A 24,561-nucleotide genomic window follows, 5' to 3' on the forward strand; every position below is an offset into this window, starting at 1 on the left:
ATAATACTTTTTATAAAAATAGTTTATCTATTATTCTCCATCTGATGAAGTAAAATTTGGTTAAAATTTTGCTCGTAACTTAATGTATCATTAACCATTGAGTATGTTCAGTTGAAACTGGAGGGGGGGGGGGTTGTAGGCTGAGTTGTCAAGTTTGTTGATTTTAAACCACTTGCCCCTCACGGAATCTCGATGTGAACTTCAGAATCTTTCATGTGAGGAAGCTATCCTGCTAGCTAACAGAGCGTCTGTGGTTCAACTCAGGTGCCCGTTCATGCCTGAAATAATGTATGGAACTTAAAAAAAAAATATTGGTGATGAGTTTCCATGCAAGATCAAATTTTATATATCGGTATAAAACTACTGAAGGTACTCAGTAACTTGAAACTTTTGTCAACATATTCATATTATTGTATCTGCCCAAGATCCACAACTCTTACATTAATTTATACTGAATTACTCCCCTTTGATAATTGTAGAACATTCCATTCTAGCTGATGTGTAAGTGTAAAAAAGTGAAGCATGAACTTGAAAGTTCTTGTTAGTATTTATACTTCACAAATGTCAAGGTAATATTTAATGTAGATGATTTGGGGTAAAGTAAAGAATGGAAATATTAACTCCTAAAAAGAGCATTATATCTTTAAGGAAAGATATCTGTCTGCTTGTATCTTTTTTTTTCATTCCATTTAGTTCCATTTTATACTTATTTTACTTATTTAAAATTATGCCAAGAACTGATTTTAAAATCCAGTCAGTAAGTGTGTAATAGAAAATTTTCAAATTCATAGCTTAAAAAAAAGATGTAAACATTGTCAAAAATCACTGTTTTAATTTCTCTATAACACTTTCGAGTCAATATTAAGACAAACATTTATATGCCAGTGAGCATATTTTAGCATGCATGGCCAGACTATGTTGCTGGTTTTATAATTTTAACATTTGTGATCCTAAAATCCCTTAAATCAACAATGGACATGTCCAATTTATAAGGAAGTTCATAAGGCAAGTCCATTACACAAAGTCTGCTGGGTAAATTTCTGTTGTTTGAATGTGAAAATAAAATTAAATCTGTGCTGACCTATATGTAAGAGTTAATAAAAGTATACTTCACTTATAAAGAAATTCTGTTTATAATTTTTGTCTAACTGGAATTAATGTCACAAAATTCTGTCGGTTTCTATTCCCCTAGCTATGCTCTTGGCTTTTGAATTTGATAAATATAATAGTACATTTAATGTATTTGCCAGGTTTGGGTGTTCAATATAGCAAGCTAGTCATTTGTTATTTAGGAAAGACATGTGCCTTATGTCTTTATAAAGATCAAGAATTGCACACTGGGTCTTTATTGATTCTGCATAAATTTGTTAATACAGCAATCATGCATGTATCAAGCTTATGTATCTGCTGCAAAAATTATTGTTTGAATTTTACAAAATAATGCTTCCAAAATGCTTTGACGAAATAAATATGGTAGTAAATTGCCTTAAAAGTGAATGGTGAATAGACAAAATGAATAAATCCCAACTTGAAATAGCAGATTGATATTTTGTTCCGAAACATTTTATTCTGTTTAACATACAGAATTCATGTATTCTTAAATGATAGAGACATTCTATGCTACAACTCTTTCAAGAAACCACCATAAGATTATGGAACCAATATAATTCTATTTTTCCTTTTGATTAATTTTATAAAAAATATTTCATAAGATATAGCTTTATACCCTTTTGAACCAAGTTTGTATTTGTTAAAAAAAAAAAGATAAAAAAAAACCCAGAAAAAAATTTCCCTTTTCTTATGTTTCTCTTCTATGAATTACAGACACTCTTCTTCTACTGTCTTCAAAGAAATTGTTTATAATGCTATGTTTTGCACTTTCAGAAATTTTATCATATGCATTAAAACAATAATAAATGACTTCTGGAATTGTGCATGTTTCTTATTTAGGAAAACAATTTTAAACAGGCAAGTGGGTAGGTTGGGTCTTCAGAGAAATATGAATTTCTGCTGTACTTTCAATATCGTGAAAAAAGACAAACCTTTATTTTGATCTTGAAGGAAATATCAAATGATTTACGATACTAAAACTTTAGGGCCCAGTTACACAGACGGTCGGTCCCCAATCGGTCATTAATTTTAGATTTAGTTGCTGTTATGATCGGTTGTCATGCGTGATTTTATTTCTGGTTTTCTGTGTAAATTAACGGCCATCGGTGACAGACAGCAAACTCAAACGGGAATGGGTCGCTGAAATACTTTTGGTTTTTATCGTTTGTAAATCGGAGCTAAATCGGGCGTAACGCTGATTAATCGGTGTTTGATAGCTAGTCATCAGTGGTTAAACACTTTCCGTCAGATATGGCCGGTGATTCATATTTGGTTATCTTTGTCCGATCGGCGATATCGGTGATTAAGAGCTTGCACATCTCGTGATATAGGTTGCCGTCGGTAATTTTTAAAATATTTTCACCGATCGAGAATTTTAGACGTGTTTAAAAATCCCAATCGGTAATTTTTCACGGATGAAACTTATCTTTCCCCAATAGCAGTTGATAGGTGGAAAACAGGTGACCAATAGGTGATATCGGTGATAAATACGTTGTCATCGGTTCACTCCATAAGTTGGCTAAAAAAACTACCTATCAATCACCGATGGCTCTGTGTAACTGGGGTGTTACTTTTTATCGTGAAGGAAATATCAAATGATTAACCATACAGAAACCTTTATTTTGATCTTGAAGGAAATATCAAATGATTTACGATACTAAAACCTTATTTTTTATTGTGAAGGAAATGTCAAATGATTAACCATACAGAAACCTTAATTTTGATCTTGAAGGAAATATCAAATGATTAACGATCAAATGATTTTCCATACCAAAACCAGATTTACATTGAGTAAGTTCACAATATTATTTTGTCATTGTATGTTTTTCAGTCCCACCCAGAGTAGTAACATACCCCTGATGAGGATTGTACAGTCTGTAAAACACACAAAACGTACTGGTTCTAAAGTTCTCAAGGAGGGATGGATGGTACATTGTACTGATAAGGACAGCCAGGTTTGTTAACTGACATTTCTCCATTGTATTAAAATTTCACATGAGGGTCCTCTGGTCATAATGAAATTTATGAAAATTTTAATTAATCTTACTTAAAGGTTCAGCGTGATTTTATACACCCACAAAGGGAGCATATAGATTTGAATAGATTTGAACTTGTCATAGACTTGCCCTGATGTCGGTCAGTTCCATATCCAGGCTGTCATGCTGCCTATCATTAGACGGACAAAACATAGGAATGTTGCAGCATCATGTTGGGATATTATTATCAATCCAAGAATGGAAGGATGCAGTGCTGAGGAGATCTAATTTACATTATGTAGAATATATGTGTTGAAAATAAACTACATTTTGTAAATCAAAAATGCCCTGTGACCATGTTTTAGACCGTTTTATACTCAGATTTGTTTTTTTTGGTGATAATATCCCTTAAATAACAAATGGACTGTTCCAATTTAAAAATCAAGGTCAGTTCATTATATGAATTTAGTAGGGTAAGTTTTGAAAATATGTAATAATTATATAAATTATGATTTGATATTTACAGAGGAGAAGACATTACTGGAAGCTGGACAGTAAGTCAGTGACAATGTTTCAGAACGAAAATTCATCTAGATACTACAAGGTAAGTGTATATCGTGGGTTGACCGCAAAACTGTTGTATGTCTTTGGTTATTTCATATCAGTTTCTTCAGTTTTGCAGTTAAGCTTCAATATAGGGATAAAAATGCCATGTTCAGGACTTTGGTTTTACAAGTTTTTCAGTGTATACTTTAATAGATTGGGTGCTGTTGATACCTTGCATGTGCAAAAGTAAATTTACTAAATATAGCTTAAATATCACTTAAGATGTTAACGTGTGATTCTAAAAATTATACATGTATTGATATGATTGCGTTTTAATGATGGAACTTCTTTAAATAGATCATTTTTCCCCATATCCAAAGAAAAATACAAAATGTGTGATTACAGTTTTCCATAAAACAAAATGATTTAGCATCATGTTAAATACTATTTTTTTCTGTGAATTTTTATTTTTCATGAATTTTTTTTATCTGCTCGACAGGAAATTGCATTAAATGCTATCATTGGAATAGAATCTTTCAAAATGGACCCTAGTAATGAGTTTCCTCGAGCGCCGCACGTGTTTGAGATCCGCGTACAGAACATGATCTACTATGTGGGTGAAGATCCTTTCTATGGTTCAGAGGAGGGTAGTCTTGTGGTCTCGACGGAGAGTGGTAAAGGGTTGGAGCAGGCACGACACTGGGAGCACGCTATCAGACAGGCGCTGATGCCGGTCACGCCAACGTCCAGCGTTAACCAGGGTACACAACCAAAATGTATGCATGAGGCCTTTCTTTCTGTTCTATATTTAGTGGTAATTTTGTTACACAAGAGTATACCCATGCTTACATGCCTTGGTTTTTAGCTTGTCAGGTTTGAAGAAAAAGCGAAGATATTATGATGGCTGTAGCGTTGTCCTAGTCTAATCATGCAAAAACTTTAATGTAGCCCATTTTTCAAACAATGTCAGAAGTTTTGAACATGAAACTTGGAATACTTGCTTGAATGTGCAGTTGTTAGATAAGGGGCATAATTGTGAAAGCAATATTTTTGGAGTTATGTCCCTTTTAGATTTAGGATTTTTTAACAGACAAGCATTTACACCCAGTGCTCTGGTTGATATTTTAATTATCTAGATGTTCTTTTTACTTTATTCGGGGTGGGGGGGGGGGGGGGAGTGGGAATAGGCATCTTTGATTGAGACATGGTCCATTACATCCAGTAATCGGATCGGTATAAAGAAGATGTAGAAATATCAGCAAAATGTCTTAGTCAAATATTAGCAAATAATCTTGAATTTTGAATTTCTGATCTAGACTGTCAACAAATAGAACATTAATCTCAAAAAAAAAAATTCCAATCCCCTCATGCCAAAAAAACTCAGTGGAGTCCCTTTAAGTCTTTTAAGCAATAAACGAAATTTCGGTCTCCCAAAGAGTGCTGCATTGCAGGGATCGCACTGTAATTACATCAGTGTTGTGGAAATTTCTATAAAAATTTGGATGAAGTGTGATTCCTCAGAAGCATTGATCACAACAAAATTACATAAAAATTGCAGGCTCAGTTTGATTGCGTCTGTACATGAGGGATAATGAAAAAGTGCAATATCCCTCATGCCCCTAGCACCGGCTTGAGTTCCAACACTAAAAAGTGCTTGAAATGATTATCACGAAGGACCAGAAAAACACTATAAACTCTGTAAAACACTATGAAATTAAAAAATAACAGGATATTTTATAGTGAAACTCTTGTGTAACAAGTTTTTCTCTATTCCAATCTTTATTTGTTGTTTTTATTTTTCTTATTCTATCCAGACAAACCCGTAAAAAATTTCTTGACATGTTACTGGCACGTAATTTATATTTAATATTTTTTATATTAAAGGCTTAGGAAGAATGTCTGTCATAGAGACTGAAAGTTTTACAAAATGTTTTATTATGTAAATTTAAAACGTCTAGACTTCTGAAATTTTTTTTATTACTTATACTGGCATTAAATCGGCATTATTTCTTATGACAGTGTAGCTTAGTTTGAAACTGACATTACATTCACTTACAAAAATTCAATTTTTAGTTGAATTGCAATTTATTTAATTATTAAGGTTCATGGATACCATTTAAATGCAAGTGAAAATGAGAGGTATCAAACTTTCATACAGTGCATAGAGCAATACAGGACTGTTGATATTAAGTCACTGAAAGATTCATAAAAATTAAGACATTAGGAAGCCAGATATTTTTTTTAGTTTATTTTATGTTGTGTGTAAAATGTTCCTTCTTTCTTTTCTCTGTGTAATATTGTGCTTGTAATCTATTAACTGGTAATACTTGTCAATTGGTAATCCCATGTTTGTACTGATGACAAAGCTCAAGTTTTCGTCTGTCACTCAGGTTTGTTGTCTCGTAAAATCCGCTTTTTTATCTAATTTTGATTACGCAAATCGTGAAATATCCATTGATTTGTTGTCGCATAAATTCCTTTTTCTGTCATTTGTGATATACCAAGTCTAGGCTGAATAGTTCAGGACAGTTTTCAATACTCTCGCACTAAATGTGATATTATGTGTCTCGTGAATTAGGCGGGACAAGTCTGTGCTCTCCGGCTATATGCAAAATTTGGTGAATTAGTTGGGACAGTTATGTGTTCCCCGGCTATATGTCTGATAGTATAGAAATTTGATTAGACAATTACAAAATTCTTAATTTTCTAGAGAACAAAATTGATAAATTGATATTTAACATTCTTCTAAATACAAAAATAGATTATTTTGGTAGATTTCAACACCCCCTTAACCCCCCCCCCCACACACACACAAATTTTATACATGTGTTTGGCTCATTTGTTAAAAAAAAAGAAATTCAGTGCATAAAAAAAGTCATTGTAATACAGATTAAGCATTGGTTATATTCATTTATTACTAACCATTTATGGTTTTAAATTTTTAGCTATTAAAAAAAACACGAAATTTTACTCTTCAGTCTGATAGGTTGTTTCATTTTTATCCCCTCCCCAGTCCCAGTATGTCCTTCCACCTGCTTTCCCCAAACTTCATAAGTACATGCATCTTGATGAGTGCTACCAGCAAGACCGACTAAGAGGTTGTCTAGCTGTCAAGCAACCCTCCCCACCCCCAACTCCGCCCTCTTAGAAAATTGCATTCAGTCAGACCTAATGCACTTGTTTGAATTCAGTTGTTTGAAATTATCATCATAGCCATCATGGTTATATGTATGATAAAGTTAAATTATTCTGTTATTCATCAAAGTCCTTTATAATTTCAGTGTGAAAAATTGCCCACAGAATATTGTTTTGTCGTAGAAAATGTTTTAAGTCAAGTATTTCCATGGTTATTTGTTTCTGCTCAAGGATGAATAACTGACCTTGTAAATATTGCCAAAATCTATTAGGCAAATGGATTATCTTAAGTTTCTTGGTAGAAACTCAATTCCTTTGTGTTTTTCTAAAGAACTACATTATTGATAGTGGGAACAAAAGCGGAAAATTGCAGAATTGTTTTCAATATTTGATTAAAGATTGTGTTGTCTCAGATGTTAAAGCGTCAAGCAATATTTGTTATCAGAGCTTTAGAAAATAAGGGGGAAGAAAGTTTTTCTGGTTGTCATGTCATTAATTTTTTATGTCCCTAGGTTGATAGACACAGATGGGAATATTGTTTTTGGTACATTGGTTAGTCTGTTTGTAATGTTTGCCAGTCTGTCAGTCATAAAACTATAACCTTGACCATACCATGGAAGTCCTTCCATCTTCAGCTTTCAAAATTCACCCCACTTGTGGCTAAGGGGTTGCCTTTAAGGGTTGAAGTATCAGAATTGCAGCCACTGTTTATACCTGCTTGGCTTGGAGACAACTAGAGTTCGAATTTCTGAAGTCTAAGCAGCCCTTAGCTCCAGCAGGTGAGGTGGTTTTGACCCCTGGTGTTGCTTTAATTTTGTTACAACCGAGGTTTAAGCCAAAATTATCGTTCCGGTTTGGCGTCATATGACCTATATTGTGTTGGTGTGCTGTAAAACCAAACAAAACAAAACAAATCAAGCTTCACAGATGCTTAATATACCTAAATGATCATCACTATCTGCCAGAGTTACTAAAAATTACAGGGTCAAAAGTCAAGGTCACCTCAGAGGGGTCATGGCAGCACTCATTTGAATGTAGCACTTGTTATTCTAAATAACTATTTTGTAACCATGGTAATAAAAAAGTAATGGCTTATGACTGCAAGTTTTTATTTTGAGCAATGGAGGGCTTTTAATTTGAAGACTGCATTACATTAAAGTCTTTTACTCAGTATATTTAAAATTTTCTTGATTTTTTTATTTCTCACAATTTTCTTCTTTTGTTATACTTCACATGTGTTTACATTTTTATATGTTTTGTATTGTTTTGTAAATGCATGTACTTTGTTAATATATAAGCTGGTAATTTTGTTCTATTAGTAACTATGTATAATCACAAAACAATATTTTATTAACAACAATAGCTTTTCTCTTTTTTTTCTGTTTTTGCTTTTCTTTGATTTACAGTAAAGTTTTATCCGCATTTCATGGATTTAAATATTTCAAGCTTGTGCAATGAATCATGATTTAGGGCCACTTTGATTCTCAACCTTTATAACTTTAAGGTATCCAAAGGGTCAAATTAAATAACTATTTTCCTGTCTAAAATAACATGTTGCTCCTTACCTCGCATTAAGAGCAATTTCAATTAAAGGTGTGTAAATAGAGTATAATTTTAGGATCAATACTCTGTATTATATAAGTAAAGTCTGACTTAAGGAGGATAATTTTATCACATGACGTGGCTAATGCTTTCAATGAAATATAACCTTTATTAGTATTATTTTTCCTTTCTTTACACATGTTTATTACACATGTTAAGTGTCATGTTTTTGCTAGAGTAATTTTATCTTCTGACTCATTTAGTGCCATATGATAAAAAGAATTGTACTCACTATACTTGCCATACTACTATGGCTGAATGGTTACGGTTGTTATCCTTGAACCACTTTAACTTGCCACGTGAGGAAGCTATTCAGCTAGCATATAGGCGGTTGATTGTTCTACTCATAGGCCATCGATGGTTCTACTCAAAGGCCATCGATGGTTCACTCATAACCCAGTGATTGTTCTACTCATAACCCATTGATGGTTCTACTCATAACCCATTGATGGTTCTACTCTTAGGCCATCGATGGTTCTTCTCATAACCCATTGATGGTTCTACTCATAGGCCATTGATGGTTCTACTCACAGGCCATTGATGGTTCTACTCATAGGCCATCGATGGTTTTTCTCATAACCCATTGATGGTTCTTCTCATAACCCATTGATTGTTGTACTCATAGGGCCATCGATGGTTCTACTCATAGGCCATCGATGGTTCTACTCATAGGCCATTGATGGTTCTACTTGTAGGCCATTGATGGTTCTACTCATAGGCCATCGATGGTTCTACTCATAACCCATTGATTGTTCTACTCATAACCCATCGATGGTTCTACTCATAACCCATTGATGGTTCTACTCATAGGCCAACGATGGTTCTTCTCATAACCCATTGATTGTTTTACTCATAGGCCATTGATGGTTCTACTCATAACCCATTGATGGTTCTACTCATAGGCCATTGATGGTTCTACTCATAGGCCATCGATGGTTCTACTCATAGGCCATCAATGATTCTACTCATAGGCCATCGATGGTTCTACTCATAGGCCATCGATGGTTCTACTCATAACCCATTGATGGTTCTACTCATAGGCCATCGATGGTTCTACTCATAATCCATCAATTGTTCTACTCAGGTGCCCACTCATGCCTGAAATAATGCACAAAAAGGCACCTTTGGTCTGCCTTCATTATGAAAGCTGAAGAGTCACTTAAAAGCCATTACAGATTTACTAGGACCTAAAACCTTACAAAAAAATATAAAGAAAATGACAGCACATGTAGGATCCAATATATATAAAGTCTAAGATTATTGTTGAAGTACTTCCATTAAAGGTCATGTAATAATATGCTTTACGATTAATTTGTAGATGGCCAGGCTAACAACCCAGGTGCCCCTGAAGAACCACATGACATTAGTCAGTTATACCAGATATTCCCAGATGATGTGCTCGGGTCTGGACAATTTGGTATTGTCTATGGAGGTATGAATCTTTGTTCAGACTGGAGAGGGAGGGGGGGGGGAGTTTGTTTTCTTGTTTTTATGGCAAAAGCCTGTGTATGGAATTAAGTTATTAAAGGGAGGGGCTGTTTCTTTTTGTTTAATTTCAATTTTTATGTCAAAAGTCTGTTTATGACATTTAGTTATTAAGGGGAGGGGTTGTTTCTTTTTGTTTTACTTTATGGCAAAAGTCTGTTTATGAAATTAAGTTATTTTATGAATATCAAAACATGGTAAAATTCTCTAGAGATGTTCTAACAAGTTTTCTGGAAAATTTAAGCTTTAAAAGGTTAGAAAAATTTCCAAGGAAAAAGAGAAAAGTCAACATTTTTTTGGGGAAAAAAATCTGATCTGACAATTGTGTTTTGGCCTACTGAACTAAAGTGCATTAAAATTTGTGCCCAGTGATAATATTTTTAATAATTATAGAAGATACAATCAACCGTTGACATTTTCACGCTGATAATCAACAAACTCGAGTCTCCAGGGAATCCTTCTGTGATAAAAGCAATTATTGTATGGTGCAATAATGTTGTCAATTGATGCAAAATTGCATGTAAAAATGTAAATGTAATCTTAAACTTGGTGTATTGTTTCTGTAAAATCCTTGAATGCTTTGAGACAATTAAAACTCAGAAATAAATGAAATTTTTAGCAAGATTATTTTACAAATTGCTGACATTTTTTACAAATGTTATGTTCTAGGGCTCATAATGATAAATTAGGGGTCATTTACCAAATCCATAAGCAAAATTAAATAAAATTTACTGATTAAAGTAGCATCCCCAGATATGCAAAATTTCATGAAAATTTTTTGAAAAATGTATGAAAAAAAGTAAAAAATATTAATAAAAAAAAAAAACTGAAAGGAAGCAATTTAAAAACATTACAAACACACCAAAACCATAAAAACCCAAAAAAAAAAAAAAAAAATTCAAAAATAGCCTTTTTGGATTAATAAAAAACAAATAGAAACATGTAATTTTATGAATTTTTTTTTTCTTTTCCTAGTATTTTATATATTTTTCTCAGGTTTAATTTTCTTGAAATATTTTGGCTCATCTGGAGGCATGCAGATGTAAGAGCTGTAACCAATAGAATACCAATAGAATTATTAGTTGACATTTTTCTGTTAATTGATAATCGGCACAGATTAAATTTTTACTTATTTATAAAATATCTTAAGTAAAGAAAATTAACACAGCTGTGGTGCCCTGTCAGAAGACTATGTCTAAAACCAGCCATAGTTATTAATCAGACATCTTTCATGGCAAAGCTAGCTAGATGTGGTTATTGAAAAACATGCAGACATTTAACTGAAAACGAGCATGAAAATGAAATACTGTATTCCTAGAAAAGATTTCGCGCGTTTTAAGTTAGCGCTTTTCGCGGTAGGCATGATTCCGCGAATCTTTATAGCCGCGAATATGTCACTTATAACAAATCCGCGAACATTTCTAGCTTCAACCAAACATAAACGTGCAGAATATTTATTATAATCTAATTACACAAAAAAACATATAAACGCACGTGCTAAAGAAATGTGTAAAGAAATATGTATGTTATAGATACCTGTTTGGACCCCGAAGAAAATAAATTGTCAGTTATTAGTAATTATCATGCTTATTGACGTCATTCGGTAGTCACGACGTATACAAAAGCATTTACAGTTTGCGTACATTGAATGGCTTGGATTTTTTTGCATGGCGTAGGTGTAATCTTTTGTTAAAAGTACAATAGCAATCAAGTACTACATTGATAAACAGCTATTATGTTGTTAAAATAAAAGCGATGTACACCGATACTGTGTAAAAAACGTATCGACATTTTGAAGATAAAGTCAGTTATGATTCAAATGAGAATAAAAGCTAACGGGTCTGACTATATATTACTGAATCACAAAATGAAAAAGGTAAGAAAATAAGTTAAAAGTGTTCACGGAACAACTGTCTGTGTTCGACTAGTCAATAGATAAAAAAGGTATTGTCAAAAAAAAAAAATTAAAAGTACCCAACAGGCGAGGACATGCATCAAAAACGTAGCCTCTTTGGGCCGTAGCTACTTAATATTCGCGGAATTCGCGGTTACTACAAATCCGCGAAAGTTTGTATCCGCGAAAATGCAGACGTTGTGAAAAACGCGAAATATTGTATCCGCAAACATTTCTAGGAATACAGTATAGTGAAATAATACTTTCAACTCATGTATCGCCAATATTTGTAATCCAATCATTGATATTCTTTGAACTGAATCATTGAATTGTTCACCTTGGTGGTCATAGGAAAATTCTAGCTGGTTCTAATGTTTTGCTACTTGTAGTTAAATTTTCAACAATCTGATAGTTAAATTGGTCAGTTATTACCTAATTTGACATCCTTAAAATGTCCAAGGATGTTAGCAAACGGGTTTTGGTGATTTGTCATTATAAATAAATTGCAGGTAAGCACCGGAAAACCAACAGTGAAGTTGCGATCAAGGTCATAGACAAGATGAGATTCCCGACCAAACAAGAAGCCCAACTTAAAAATGAAGTCTCAATTTTACAGGTAAAATAGATGAAAATTAGATTAAAATTTTTTTAAGGAAATGGTGGCAGACCCTTTGGGAGGGGAAAGTTGTACTCGGTTGGAATGAAAGCGGTATCATTGATCAGATGAAAATAAGTACAAAAGCAACATAATTTTGATGAAAAGAACTAGAAAAAGTTTTAAAATTTTAAATACAAATTTTTGTTTTTTGAAATGTTGACAAAAATAATGCTTAAAAATTCTTTGAAGAAATTTTTAGCCTTTTTTTTACTAGAAAAATTTATAGTAACCAGCACAGGTGTGTGGTGCTAGATTGGTTACTTCTCCCAACCCCCTTTATAACCCCCATAACTTTTCCCATACAAACTAAATTGCAGTGTTTTTTCATGTGTGTGACACGCATTTAAATATTATATATATGACCCGCCAAACACCAGTGGCAATAATAGCACATTTTCTGAAAACTTTGCTGTATCAGCCTACTTTACCTCTCATGATAATTAAGTTACATTTATTTACTTACATGCAGGTAATAATTAAGTGTCTCTAGTATAATTAACTGTAGAGTTTTGAGCACAATAATTATGCTGTTAGGTAGGTAAAAACATACTTAAGAGGTTGAAAGAGCAAATTGTACATAAAATTCACAGCTTCCTATATTTAATTGTATGTTTTGTCCATATATACTGAACTTTTCACTTTTGATAATTGAGCCGTGTCATGACAAAACCAACATAAAGGGTTTGCGACCAGCATGGATCCAGACCAACATCCGCGCAGTCTGATCAGGATTCATGCTGTTCGCTTACCAACCCTATTACAAGTAGAGAAACTGATAGCGAACAGCATGGATCCTGATCAGACTGCACAGATGCGCAGGCTGGTCTGGATCCATGCTGGTCGCAAACCCATTATGTTGGTTTTGTCGTGACGTGGCTCGTATTGTTAAAGGTAAAACCATTGTTGAGTACAATGTGTCTTTGTCATTATTTTTACTAACATTTTCTTATCCAGCTATCATATTATTAAATGAAGGTGGCTCTACTCAGGTACCTGTTGGTGCCAAAAATAATGCACAGAGGGGCACTTGATGTCTTCAAGTTCCGCCACCAGTAACTTGAAAGTTGCCATAATATGACTTATACTGTGTTGGTGCAAAGTAAAACCCAACCAAAAAACCCCCCAAAACATTTCAGACTTTTAATGTTGTCCGCACTTGGCGATGACATGTAGTACTAAAAAGATTTTAAAAAAGTTTACTACCAGACAAAATGTTTATTTGTTTTGTTTGTTTTGCTATTAATGTCAAACCCTTCCTAGCTGTGTTTTGGTTTTGCTTCTTATGTCAAACCCTGTGTTTTGGGGACCTACTCATAGCACTTTGAAATGTTTTCAAATGACTGCATCCTGGGTGTCTAAACAAGTAATCCCAGCAGTGTTGACTGAGGGAGCCAGAGAAGAAACTCGCCTGCAGAAGGGTCAAACTCATGACCCCTAGATTAGGTTTTTTATGCATAAACCCTTCACCACTCTTCCATTTGTATTTGGTCTGACACTTCCCCTTACATTCTTATTCTTTGTCAAGAAATTGACCGTTGTTGTCAGCTATCAACCCACCAGTATGTGCATTACTGAATTTTCTTTGACTGATACAAATGAAATTACAGTTAACAGACATAAAAAAATGGCTTATAGTTTGATGCTGAAAGTGAATTAGTCTATGCAGATAATTTAGTTACATTAATTCAGCCACTGGGTGAAGATAGGCATTACTGCATTTGTCCTATTAGACACTAATTACAGTGAACAATGGGAAGTAATTACCTTGTCCTTTTCTAGAGTAGAGCTTATAAAATACAGATTCTTGATTACAGTTTAATTCCCTGCTTGACAGGATTGGTTTTTAGCTTGACTATTTTTGGCTAATAGAGAAGATAATCCTCTCATGGCAACATCAATGTTGACGTTAATGGAAAATTTGGTTACTGTTTATTGTGCAGATTTGTCTTCAGAGTCATAATTGTCTGTGATTGGTTAGTTCCCATTATGAGAGGATATTGAATGAGTGTAGATTTAATATTAAATTTATTTTAACGAGTTGAATAAAATATTAATATGCGAGCCTCTTTCTGTCATTGGTTAGTCCCCATAAATAAAGGATATTGCTTGAGTGTAGATTTAATACTAAATTTATTGAACGCGTTCTCCACAGCAGCTGAAATAATTTATTTGAAAATTCACTCACCAGTGTCTTAACTGTAGGACACTGACCAAGACCCATAACTCTAGCAGTGAATTTACCGTATAAGTGGTTTTTTCTGCGTGCTCCAAATTCTGCAGTTTTTCCAAATTTTGGCATGTTTTTATTTCTGCGGACTTTATTTCTGCGGCACATTCTATGGACAAAACATAATTTAAATTCTGCGACACGTCTTATCAAAGTCTAAGTCACATTGCCCTCTATTATATTTGCATGTACACGTTCGCATTTGTTTATCGTCGTCACCGCAAAACTGTATAGTAATTACAAACAGTTATATTGTTTGCTTGCAAACAAATATAATGCGTAACAATAGAAAGGTATACATCTTTGATCAGCGTGAAGTAACGTGTGAAAAATATACCCCGGTTGTATGATCTTTAATTGAATGAAAATGATAGAAGTTTACCTATCGTATCCGAAAACAATTAAAGTAAACAACGATTATTTAGCAGTTTTTGGTTGGAATGGTTTGAAATATCTTTATTCTTTAATTAGCATAATTAACAATAAGTACATCCTTACAAACACACATTACATACTTAGCCGACAGCGATTTTATACAACTTGAAAACCCGCTAACCATTATAATCTGTAGCAATGTAGGATACATATCGTAGCAGGATAAGAAATATTCTGCGGTTTTTATTTCTGCGGTGCCGAAACTGACCGCAGAAAACGCAGAAATAAAGTCACCGCAGAAAAAACCACTTATACGGTGGCTGAATTATTTGTCGTTAGGTATTGCATCATATAACAGTTTAGAAAATAGCAAGTTTTCTGCTTCCCAGTTCTTGTTATTTATAGCTTTTACTCTAATGCCTTTAAGAAAGTTCATTAAATTACTGTTACTGAAGAAAATAATTGACTTTGTCATTGTCGTTCATTATGAAATAATTGTCATAATATTATAATTAGCAAATGGATAAATCGGCAAATCGCCCTTTATTTTATATTATAACTTCACAGCTTAAGTGTGGAAATTTCTGTCTGTGATAAAGCTTATTAAAGATTACAATTTCATTTCTAAGAAGTCTTCAACAAAAAGTGCACATTGTAATATTAAATGAGCCGCGTCATGACAAAACCAACATAGAAGGTTTGCGACCAGCATGGATCCAGACCAGCCTGCCCATCCGCACAGTCTGATCAGGATCCATGCTGTTCGCTATCAGTTATCTACTTGTTATAGGGTTTGTAAGGGAACAGCATGGATCCTGATCAGACTGCACGGATGTGCAGGCTGGTCTGAATCCATGCTGGTCGCAAACCCATTATGTTGGTTTTGTCATGATACGGCTCATATACAAGTGCTATTGTAACGTAAACTTAATGTTTGGTATAAATAACAGAAACGTTACATATAGAGCATACATATACATGTAGAGCATAGAATTGACCATTGCTTTATGGAAACAATATATCTTTAATGTTTATAGATTTTATGAAAATATTTCATAATATATCGCTTTATATAGATCTACCCTTTAAATTTTCCTTAGGAATGTTATATCAAGATTGTGTCGTCATAAAATTGGTACTTTGCAAGTAGTCTAGTACTGGTGTAACTCTCCAGGAACGATGGTTAGGCAACTTATTAACCGCCTATATGACTGAAATACTGTTGGGGGGAAAAGGCGTAAAATGAAACAAACAAACAAACAAACAAAACTTTGCAAGTACCTGAATCCTCAGTATGCTATGTTGGTACCATAATTAAACCAATAGATGAAACAAAAAAATGTTCTGAAAAAAGAGAAAAAGTCTTAAGGGAAGAAATAAAATCGCCAGTGATATATTGAACTGGTATCCCAGAACAAATTTTCTGTCAAATTTTCATGTAGAAATAAACCTTCGAGTGAATCAAAATTCAGGCGAGATTTTGTAAAAGAAAATTTCCTTTCCTATAGACAGTGAATTTTGTTTTATATGCGATTAACGTATTAACTGTTATTGAATACGAGACACATGTTTAGACATAAAGTAACGAGACACTTGCAGACATGTTAATGGATTTTATCTCGCAGTTATACGATTTCAATTTTGTAGAATTATACAAGACTTGCAAAAAACATGCAACAATCTAATGTTGTGAAGTAGTTCAGATAATTTTTACGTCTTGACTTTTATTTTATTGATTCAAATAGTAGGCCTTATTTTTTTAAAAGATTTTCAAATTCAAGAAATGTATATAATTATGTGAATGTTAATGTGTTATCAACAAAGCGGAGATTAATGCGCTTGAAATTCATTGCGGTAATTGGTCTTTTTCTTCATAGCACTTGTTTAAAGCAGCATGCTTGCAGATTCATGCTAATTTTCATGAAATTTTGAAGAAAATTTTGAAAATGTATTAAAAAGTATGATGTTATATAGTGAATTACACATTGCAAATGGCACTTACAATCCACGTTAATTCCAGAAAGAGGTCAAAATGTGCAAAAATAACCCTTACTGTGTTAGTCACACAGTAGAAATATGGCAATATTAAGTCACACAGTAGAAATATGACAATAAATACCGTTTTATTACTTGAATTTTAAATCTTTTTACTGTTCTTAAAATGAGCCGTTTTACGACAAAACCAACATAATGGGTTTGCGACCAGCATGGATCCAGACCAGCCTGCGCATCCGCGCAGTCTGATCAGGATCCATGCTGTTCGCTTACCAACTCTATTACAAGTAGAGAAACTGATAGCAAACAGCATGGATCCTGATCAGACTGCACAGATGCGCAGGCTGGTCTGGATCCATGCTGGTCGCAAACCCATTCTGTTGGTTTTGTCATGACGCGGCTCAAATCTTAAATACATTTGTCTCAAGTTTGATACTCTTGAAATATTTTGGTTCATCTGGAGGCGTTGGTTCATCTGGAGGCGTGCGGCTTTAATTCTTGTTCTAAATTAGTCATGTATACCATGTGTGCTACAGAATATTATTGGCATAATATTAAAGAAAATTTTAAATATCAGCTGGAGAACGTTTACTGACTTAATGATAATAATAACATTGCATGTCAAAGTTTTAGGATTTTTGCTGAGACTCCATGTGTTCTGGAGAAATTGTTTTTTTATAACATTTACAGCAGTTCTTACATCAGTATTTTTATGGTAAAAAAATGCCATATTGTATGAGGCAAATTTAAAGAATCTGAATTTCAAAATCAAAACGAGCATTAATTCTCTGAAATTTATGGAAGCATGCATTGATATTGAAATTCCACCAGCACTGATGAAATTACAGGGAAAAAAAACTCTTGCAAATTGTCTTAATTGCGATTTGCACTTTATAATGGCTGCTGGCTTCTGAGAGTATTTGCCTGTCGTTCACGACCATCATTTTACATGAATTTTCATGAGATGTGAAATCAACATAGCTGTTGTTAGGAAGTATAACTACAGACAACTGACCTAGATATTTGAAGTGAAGGCTGTTAAATTGTGTTGCCCTAGAGATGATGTTGAGAGCTGTGATTAATATTAGATTTTAGTGTAATAGACTATCGCCATGGCAATAAAAATGAGCCACATCACGACAAAACCAACATAATGGGTTTGCGACCAGCATGGATCCAGACCAGCCTGCAAATCCGCGCAGTCTGATCAGGATCCATGCTGTTTGCTATCAGTTTCTCTACTTGTTATAGGGTTTGTAAGCCAACAGCATGGATCCTGATCAGACTGCGCGGAGGTGCAGGCTGGTCTGGATCCATGCTGGTCGCAAACCCATTATGTTGGTTTTGTCATGACGCGGCTCAATTGTTTTTTATTATATTTCAGAATCTCCACCACCCCGGAGTTGTGAATCTCGAGAAGATGTTTGAAACACCAGAGAGGGTATGCTCTAAAATATTTTTAAATAAATGAAAGTGTGATTTTTTTTTTCAAGCAACCTTTTCTTGTATTTTCATCTACAAATCATGGGATTTGAGTTGAATATGATGACCTTGATGAATATGAAGAACTAAAATTGAACGGTATGGTTTTTGGGAGAGTTCCCCGTTTTTTGGGACAGTGCAAAAGTACCTTAAGATTTTTCAATTTCAAAGTACTAAAAGTCAGCTGTCATTTACAGTATAGAGTCTAGTCAGACAGTACCAATATCAAGTATGTGCTGGAAAGTCTGATTTTCTGCAGATAGTATAATTTTGTAATAAATGATCCTGTTTATGCTGAAAGGGTTAGAAAATCTAGAAAGATAATATCCTTTGATAGCAGTGAAAATAAAATCAAACTGTTGAAAATCACAGACACAGTTTTACAATAAGTTTTCATCTTAGTATGAGCCGCGTCACGACAAAACCAACATAATGGGTTTGCGACAAGCATGGATCCAGACCAGCCTGCGCATCCGCACAGTCTGATCGGGATCCATACTGTTCGCTATCAGTTTCTCTACTTGCTATAGGGTGTGTAAGCGAACAGCATGGATCCTGATCAGACTGCGCATATGCGCAGGCTGGTCTGGATCCATGCTGGTCGCAAACCCATTATGTTGGTTTTGTCGTGAATAGGCTCAATTATATCCTTTAAACTGATGTACAGTTCCTTTTAACTTACATACAGTTCCACAAGGGGGAACCCTTGTGGCTGAGGGGTGGCTTTTATGGGTTGAGGTATCTGAATTGCAGCAATGGTTTAACTCTGCGTGATCATAAGAGGCAACTAAATGGGTTAGAATTATTGATGTCAATGCATCTCCTAGCTCCAGCAGGTGAGGTAGTTTTGATCCGTGGTGTTGCTTAAAGTTTGTAACACCTGAGGTTAGCCAAAATAATCTTTCCTGTTTTGACGCCATATGACCTAAGTACATGTAGTGTTGGTGTGCCGTAAAACCAAATAAACAAACAAAATCCAAAAGCAGAATGTCCAAAGTAAAGTATAATTTTATGTTATATTGTATGATAATATAATATGTTATAAATTGTATGTTACAGATATTTGTGGTAATGGAGAAGTTGAAGGGTGATATGTTAGAGATGATATTATCTAGTCCTAGAGGTCGACTCAGTGAACGAGTCACCAAATTCCTTGTCTCACAGGTAGGTTTATCATTTATCATCTTGTGATGATTTATTTTTGTTCTAAAGCAGAAAGTGTGTATTGAATTGTAGAATGCAGGAAGCAGTTGAATCTACCCATGCAACCAGTGCAGACTGTCCTACAAAGTGGCATTTATATAATGCTCATTTTTGTTTCTGTCCAGTTGAGTTGAATAAGTAATTTATTTCAAAAGATTAACTATGATAATGGTGATTGATTGATAACTAATAACATTGACCAGTACGTTCTGAACAATATTTATATAAGTTCCCAATGGTCACTTGAGTTATTGATTATTATATCAATTTGAACACATTTATGGCAAAATGTTTACTTATTTTGACTTTTGCCTGTTCACTGATCATTTACACTTGAATGGGCATAATGTCATATTAGTATTTTCCCTAATAGAGATGAATGGTTTCGAAGTCTATTCTCTCACCTTCTAAACTTACTAAACCGGAAACTGTGTATTCTGACCAAAAATTTTCCGCGGTCCCGATTTTTTTTCTTTCTATTTCTTTGTACAAAAAAGCTTCTGTAAAGCGAAACCACCGAATTCTGCAAACCGGAATGATTTCAGTAGAATTTTTGTTCATTTTCAATGTAAATATATCTCCTTAAACCGCAAAGGAAAAAAATTCAAGTCGATTGACATCTATAGATCTTGTGTATTATCAATTGTAATTAAAAATTTCGCACCTTTAAGAACACTTTTGTTGATCAAAGACGGTGCGGTGCGTTCATTAAATTTGAAAGGTTCGAAAATCACAATTTTTAGGATACATTTGATTATTCTTCTTGCTAAATTTGTAAAGCGATGAATTCTTTAAAGATGATAATTATCGGACCATTAGCGGTTACGAAGAAAAAAGATTAATTTGTGATCCGTTAATATTGATTAGCAGAAAATTTTGATTAGCAGAAAATTGATGAAATATGTATACTGCACATCAATTGAGGTACAGTAATTCAGTGGTTTTACTACAGTGTCATGCTATACAAAATTATACTTATAGTAAATTTCTTTGCCAAAAAAGAAGAACTCCGCAATCCGTAATCCTCTCTAAACTGGAAATTAATAAATCTTACAGGCAAAAAAGGTGTACACATTAAGATTTTTAATGGGTAAACTCTTATCATGTATTACAGAAACTGATTTTTAAATAATAGAAAATATATTTTAGCAGTGGTATGTAAATGCTGAGGGTGCGACTGGCCTGAACTTAATTTTTAATACTTACAAACTTAAAACTTGTAATTCATAAAATTCTATATAATTCTGAATTCGAAAAATCTCAAAAGTTTGAAATCTTAATCTCATTCATGTAATGATGATATGAGCTGCATCACGACAAAACCAACATAATGGGTTTGCGACCAGCATGGATCCAGACCAGCCTGCGCATCTGCGCAGTCTGATCAGGATCCATGTTGTTCGCTATCAGTTTCTCTACTTGTAATAGGGTTTGTAAGCCCTGATCAGACTGCGCAGATGCGCAGGCTGGTCTGGATCCATGCTGGTCGCAAACCCATTATGTTGGTTTTGTTGTGACACGGCTCATATATAAATGCCTTCAGTCTTGTTTAAGTGTTTCTCACCAAATTGTTATCTCCTGACTTGTGATCCCGTAGGTATTGTCTAAGTGAGGAAGTTATCAAATGTCTATAATTAATCTTCCTAAAGACTTTAGTTTATCATTTACATAATATTTTCTCTCTCACTTTCCCCTCGTACATTTGGGATTTTATTTTCAGAAATTATCCCACAGATTTATGTTTCTATTCAATTTTGATGAATTGCTTTGACTTGTCATATGATATTTTACCAATTGAAAAAATAAACAATATTATGAATAACATTTTAATTGGACTGTCAAAAGCTTGTAGAGTTTCTTGTGCCAAATAATCATAAAAAAACCAGCATCCATGTTAGTTGTGTGTTGAGATATGTGATGAATTTCATTATATTTTTAAATGTAGTTATTTTACTCATAAAAGACACAAGTATATAAGTAATTACCATTCAAGGTTTCCTAATATTTTAAATTTTCAGGCTTTAATGTGTAGTGAAACAAAAATACTTTATTTAATCTAGCAATGTTTGTTAAAGCAATAATGCTGAAAGTTCACTAAATCATCTTCCTTATTTACCTCTAATTTGCTATGTTTGTATTATTATTTGTTGTATAATGTTTGTTCACTCTTATGCCCTAAGATCAATAAGTTTTGGGTTATGAATAAAGATAAAAATATATAGATATTTGAATAAGCTAATAGTTTCAATTACAGTCAAACTGAAGAGATTGATGAAACATTGTTTAAGGATTGTCAGCAAAGTTAACGTAATAAACATATTTATTCATTAAAAGACTTACCATCTGTAAAACATGGAGTTGATTTTAGCATATTTACTCACTTATAAAACAGGATCTTGATTTTACCTTATTTGACTTGCATAATAAGGTAAGATGACCAACTCAAGTGTTTGTGGATAAGAAAGAAGTTACATCTTTTTGTACCTCTAAAACAATCAAATATTAAAGCAAGATTATGTAGCCGGTGAGTTTTTTTATTTAAAAAGAAGGAAAATAACAGTAAAATATCTTAAATAAATAAATTGCAGGTAGCACAAATTTTAGAGATCAACTTCTAAAAAAATAAGTTGCGGGTAGTACAAATTTGATAAAGATAAAAATGGATAATAAAATGTTTAAAGTTTTCATTCTAGAATTTTTTTTCAGGAAAACCTTGCATCAACACTTTACTATGTTCATTATTGATAAAAGTTGTATAATGAAAATGCACTATTAAATGAAATGTTCCTCTAAGGTTAAGAAAGATGTCATAATATCTGAAAATAACTTTACTTATGAGGTGACTGGCTCATAAGAGTACATTATGATTACAAGTACCAAAGAAAGATGGTTAATATTCTGATGAAGTACACAATTTATTGTTGTTTAGTCGTGAGTTTTTGTGGATTTATAGACACATCAAGGGATATTATCATTTCAGATAAATTGTCATTTGTTTAAGATTTATTGCTTGTCTGTTTCAGATTTTAGTGGCCTTAAAGCATTTGCACTCCAAGCATATTGTACATTGTGATCTTAAACCAGAGAATGTACTTCTCTCCTCAGAGACAGCATTCCCGCAGGTAAATATCCTTCACAGTACACACTACAAACAGTGATTAATATTATTCTGTCCAAGCAGCCAGTAAAGGGACAGGCTAGCCTTCATTTACATGATGTCTGACCAGGCTATATACGCTTTGCTACTTGTGTTTATATGATTTTTAGCTCGACTATTAAAAAAATAGGGAGAGCTATTGTACTCATCGAGTTGTCATGTCGGCACCACACTTTGGTTAAGGTTTTGCTTGCAAGTTGATATTTCCAGAAATGCAGAAGGAAATGTGTTGTTTCTGTAATTTCACACGCTTGTTCTCTGTGATTATCTAACATGATGGGCGCAGGTCCCATAACTCTTAACTCTTCTTACAGAGTTATGCCATTTTTCTTACTGTCAAGCACTGTGACTAGTTGAGCATGCCAGTCTGATTGACAGCTCTTGTTGAATTTTAAATCCCCTAGACTCATTGCACTAGTTCAAAGGGGTAACAGCATGGACTTGGTAATGACCTGAAAATAATCATATTTTTTTCTTAAATATAATTATAGTGACAAATAAATGCCATCTGCTTTAACAGTGCAATCAGCCTGTTTTTATATTTGTATAATATAGCAGTTAAATAGCAAAGATAATGACAGACTTATCCCACCAATATAGATCTAAATATAAGACAGTCTGTAAAACTGTGAAGCCTGGTTGAGTCTATTTTGTGATTTGCTAATTTTAGTAACAAGGTTGTGAAATTGATCCAGTAATCAAGAGACTTCTCCCATTAAAAGCCAAACAGGGGCATCACATTTAAATTATCTTTTCTAAATGTTCATGAAATTTTATACTTTTGACATATTGTTATTGATGTCAAATGCATTTTCATTGCTCTTAGAACTATCTTTGTATATAAATGTATCAATTTTGTTTAAAGGATTAGTACCCCTTGTGGCAGCGGCATCAGAGTTGCTGCCACCATTTAACCCTGCTTGGGTTAGTGTTACAAGACTTGCACATCATTAAAATTTGTCTGTACATACATTAATTTTGTATATCATTATGTGTTGTGTTTCAATTATAGGTAAAACTGTGTGATTTTGGATTTGCTAGAATCATTGGTGAAAAGTCTTTCAGGAGGTCTGTAGTAGGAACCCCAGCATATTTAGGTAAAGTATATCACAGCCTATAATTTAAGTTAGATTGGATACATACTGTGATTTTTAATTATAAAAATTACTTAAGATGGAAAATAAAGTTAAGATCAAGAGTTGAAAATATTTAACTTATGGATTTTGTGTATAAATAAGATTACTTTATATAGAATTCTATATTCATATACATTTTTCATATATTAGCAATTTTAAATTGCAAACTGAATTCTAGTTTGAAATTAAAGGACAACCTATGTTATTTGAGAAATACATGTAAATTGTAATGCATTAATTTTATTGTCTCCCTTATTGATATTACTAGTAAAGTTGTACATTTAAAAGTAATGCTATAACAGTACACAAAATGTATATTATTATATATGTTTTTAGCACCAGAAGTATTAAAAAGTAAAGGCTACAACCGTTCTCTAGATATGTGGTCAGTCGGTGTTGTTGTCTATGTTAGGTAGGTAGTATATAATCTTGTTTTCTTGTTTGATTGACATGGGCTTTATCCTGAATTGATCCTGTTTAATTGGCTTTTTCTAGCTAGTAATTGGTGTTTAATGATCTGAATGCCATCTGTATTCCCCAATGTGGCAGCGGCATCAGAATTGCAGCCTCCCTTTATCCC

At 33.5% G+C, this 24,561-nt stretch overlaps 1 protein-coding gene across 2 annotated transcripts in view; it reads left to right on the forward strand.

The window, feature by feature from the left end:
* LOC132740954 (serine/threonine-protein kinase D1-like) overlaps positions 1-24,561 on the forward strand; it is an 83,491-nt gene that overhangs the window by 54,247 nt on the left and 4,683 nt on the right. Inside the window, exons 9-18 of one of the 2 annotated variants that reach the window (XM_060729013.1) lie at positions 2,942-3,065; positions 3,613-3,690; positions 4,132-4,408; positions 9,688-9,801; positions 12,258-12,364; positions 18,388-18,444; positions 19,545-19,649; positions 22,712-22,810; positions 23,858-23,942; positions 24,318-24,393. In XM_060729013.1, coding sequence (XP_060584996.1) covers positions 2,942-3,065; positions 3,613-3,690; positions 4,132-4,408; positions 9,688-9,801; positions 12,258-12,364; positions 18,388-18,444; positions 19,545-19,649; positions 22,712-22,810; positions 23,858-23,942; positions 24,318-24,393 — 1,122 coding nt within the window. The remainder of the gene's footprint in view (positions 1-2,941; positions 3,066-3,612; positions 3,691-4,131; positions 4,409-9,687; positions 9,802-12,257; positions 12,365-18,387; positions 18,445-19,544; positions 19,650-22,711; positions 22,811-23,857; positions 23,943-24,317; positions 24,394-24,561) is intronic. The other variant, XM_060729014.1, reaches the window with a different exon arrangement.

This window comes from Ruditapes philippinarum, unplaced genomic scaffold (genome assembly GCF_026571515.1).
Source record: "Ruditapes philippinarum isolate M1 unplaced genomic scaffold, ASM2657151v2 ctg686_1_1_1_1, whole genome shotgun sequence".
NCBI classification, from domain to species: Eukaryota; Metazoa; Mollusca; class Bivalvia; order Venerida; family Veneridae; genus Ruditapes; species Ruditapes philippinarum.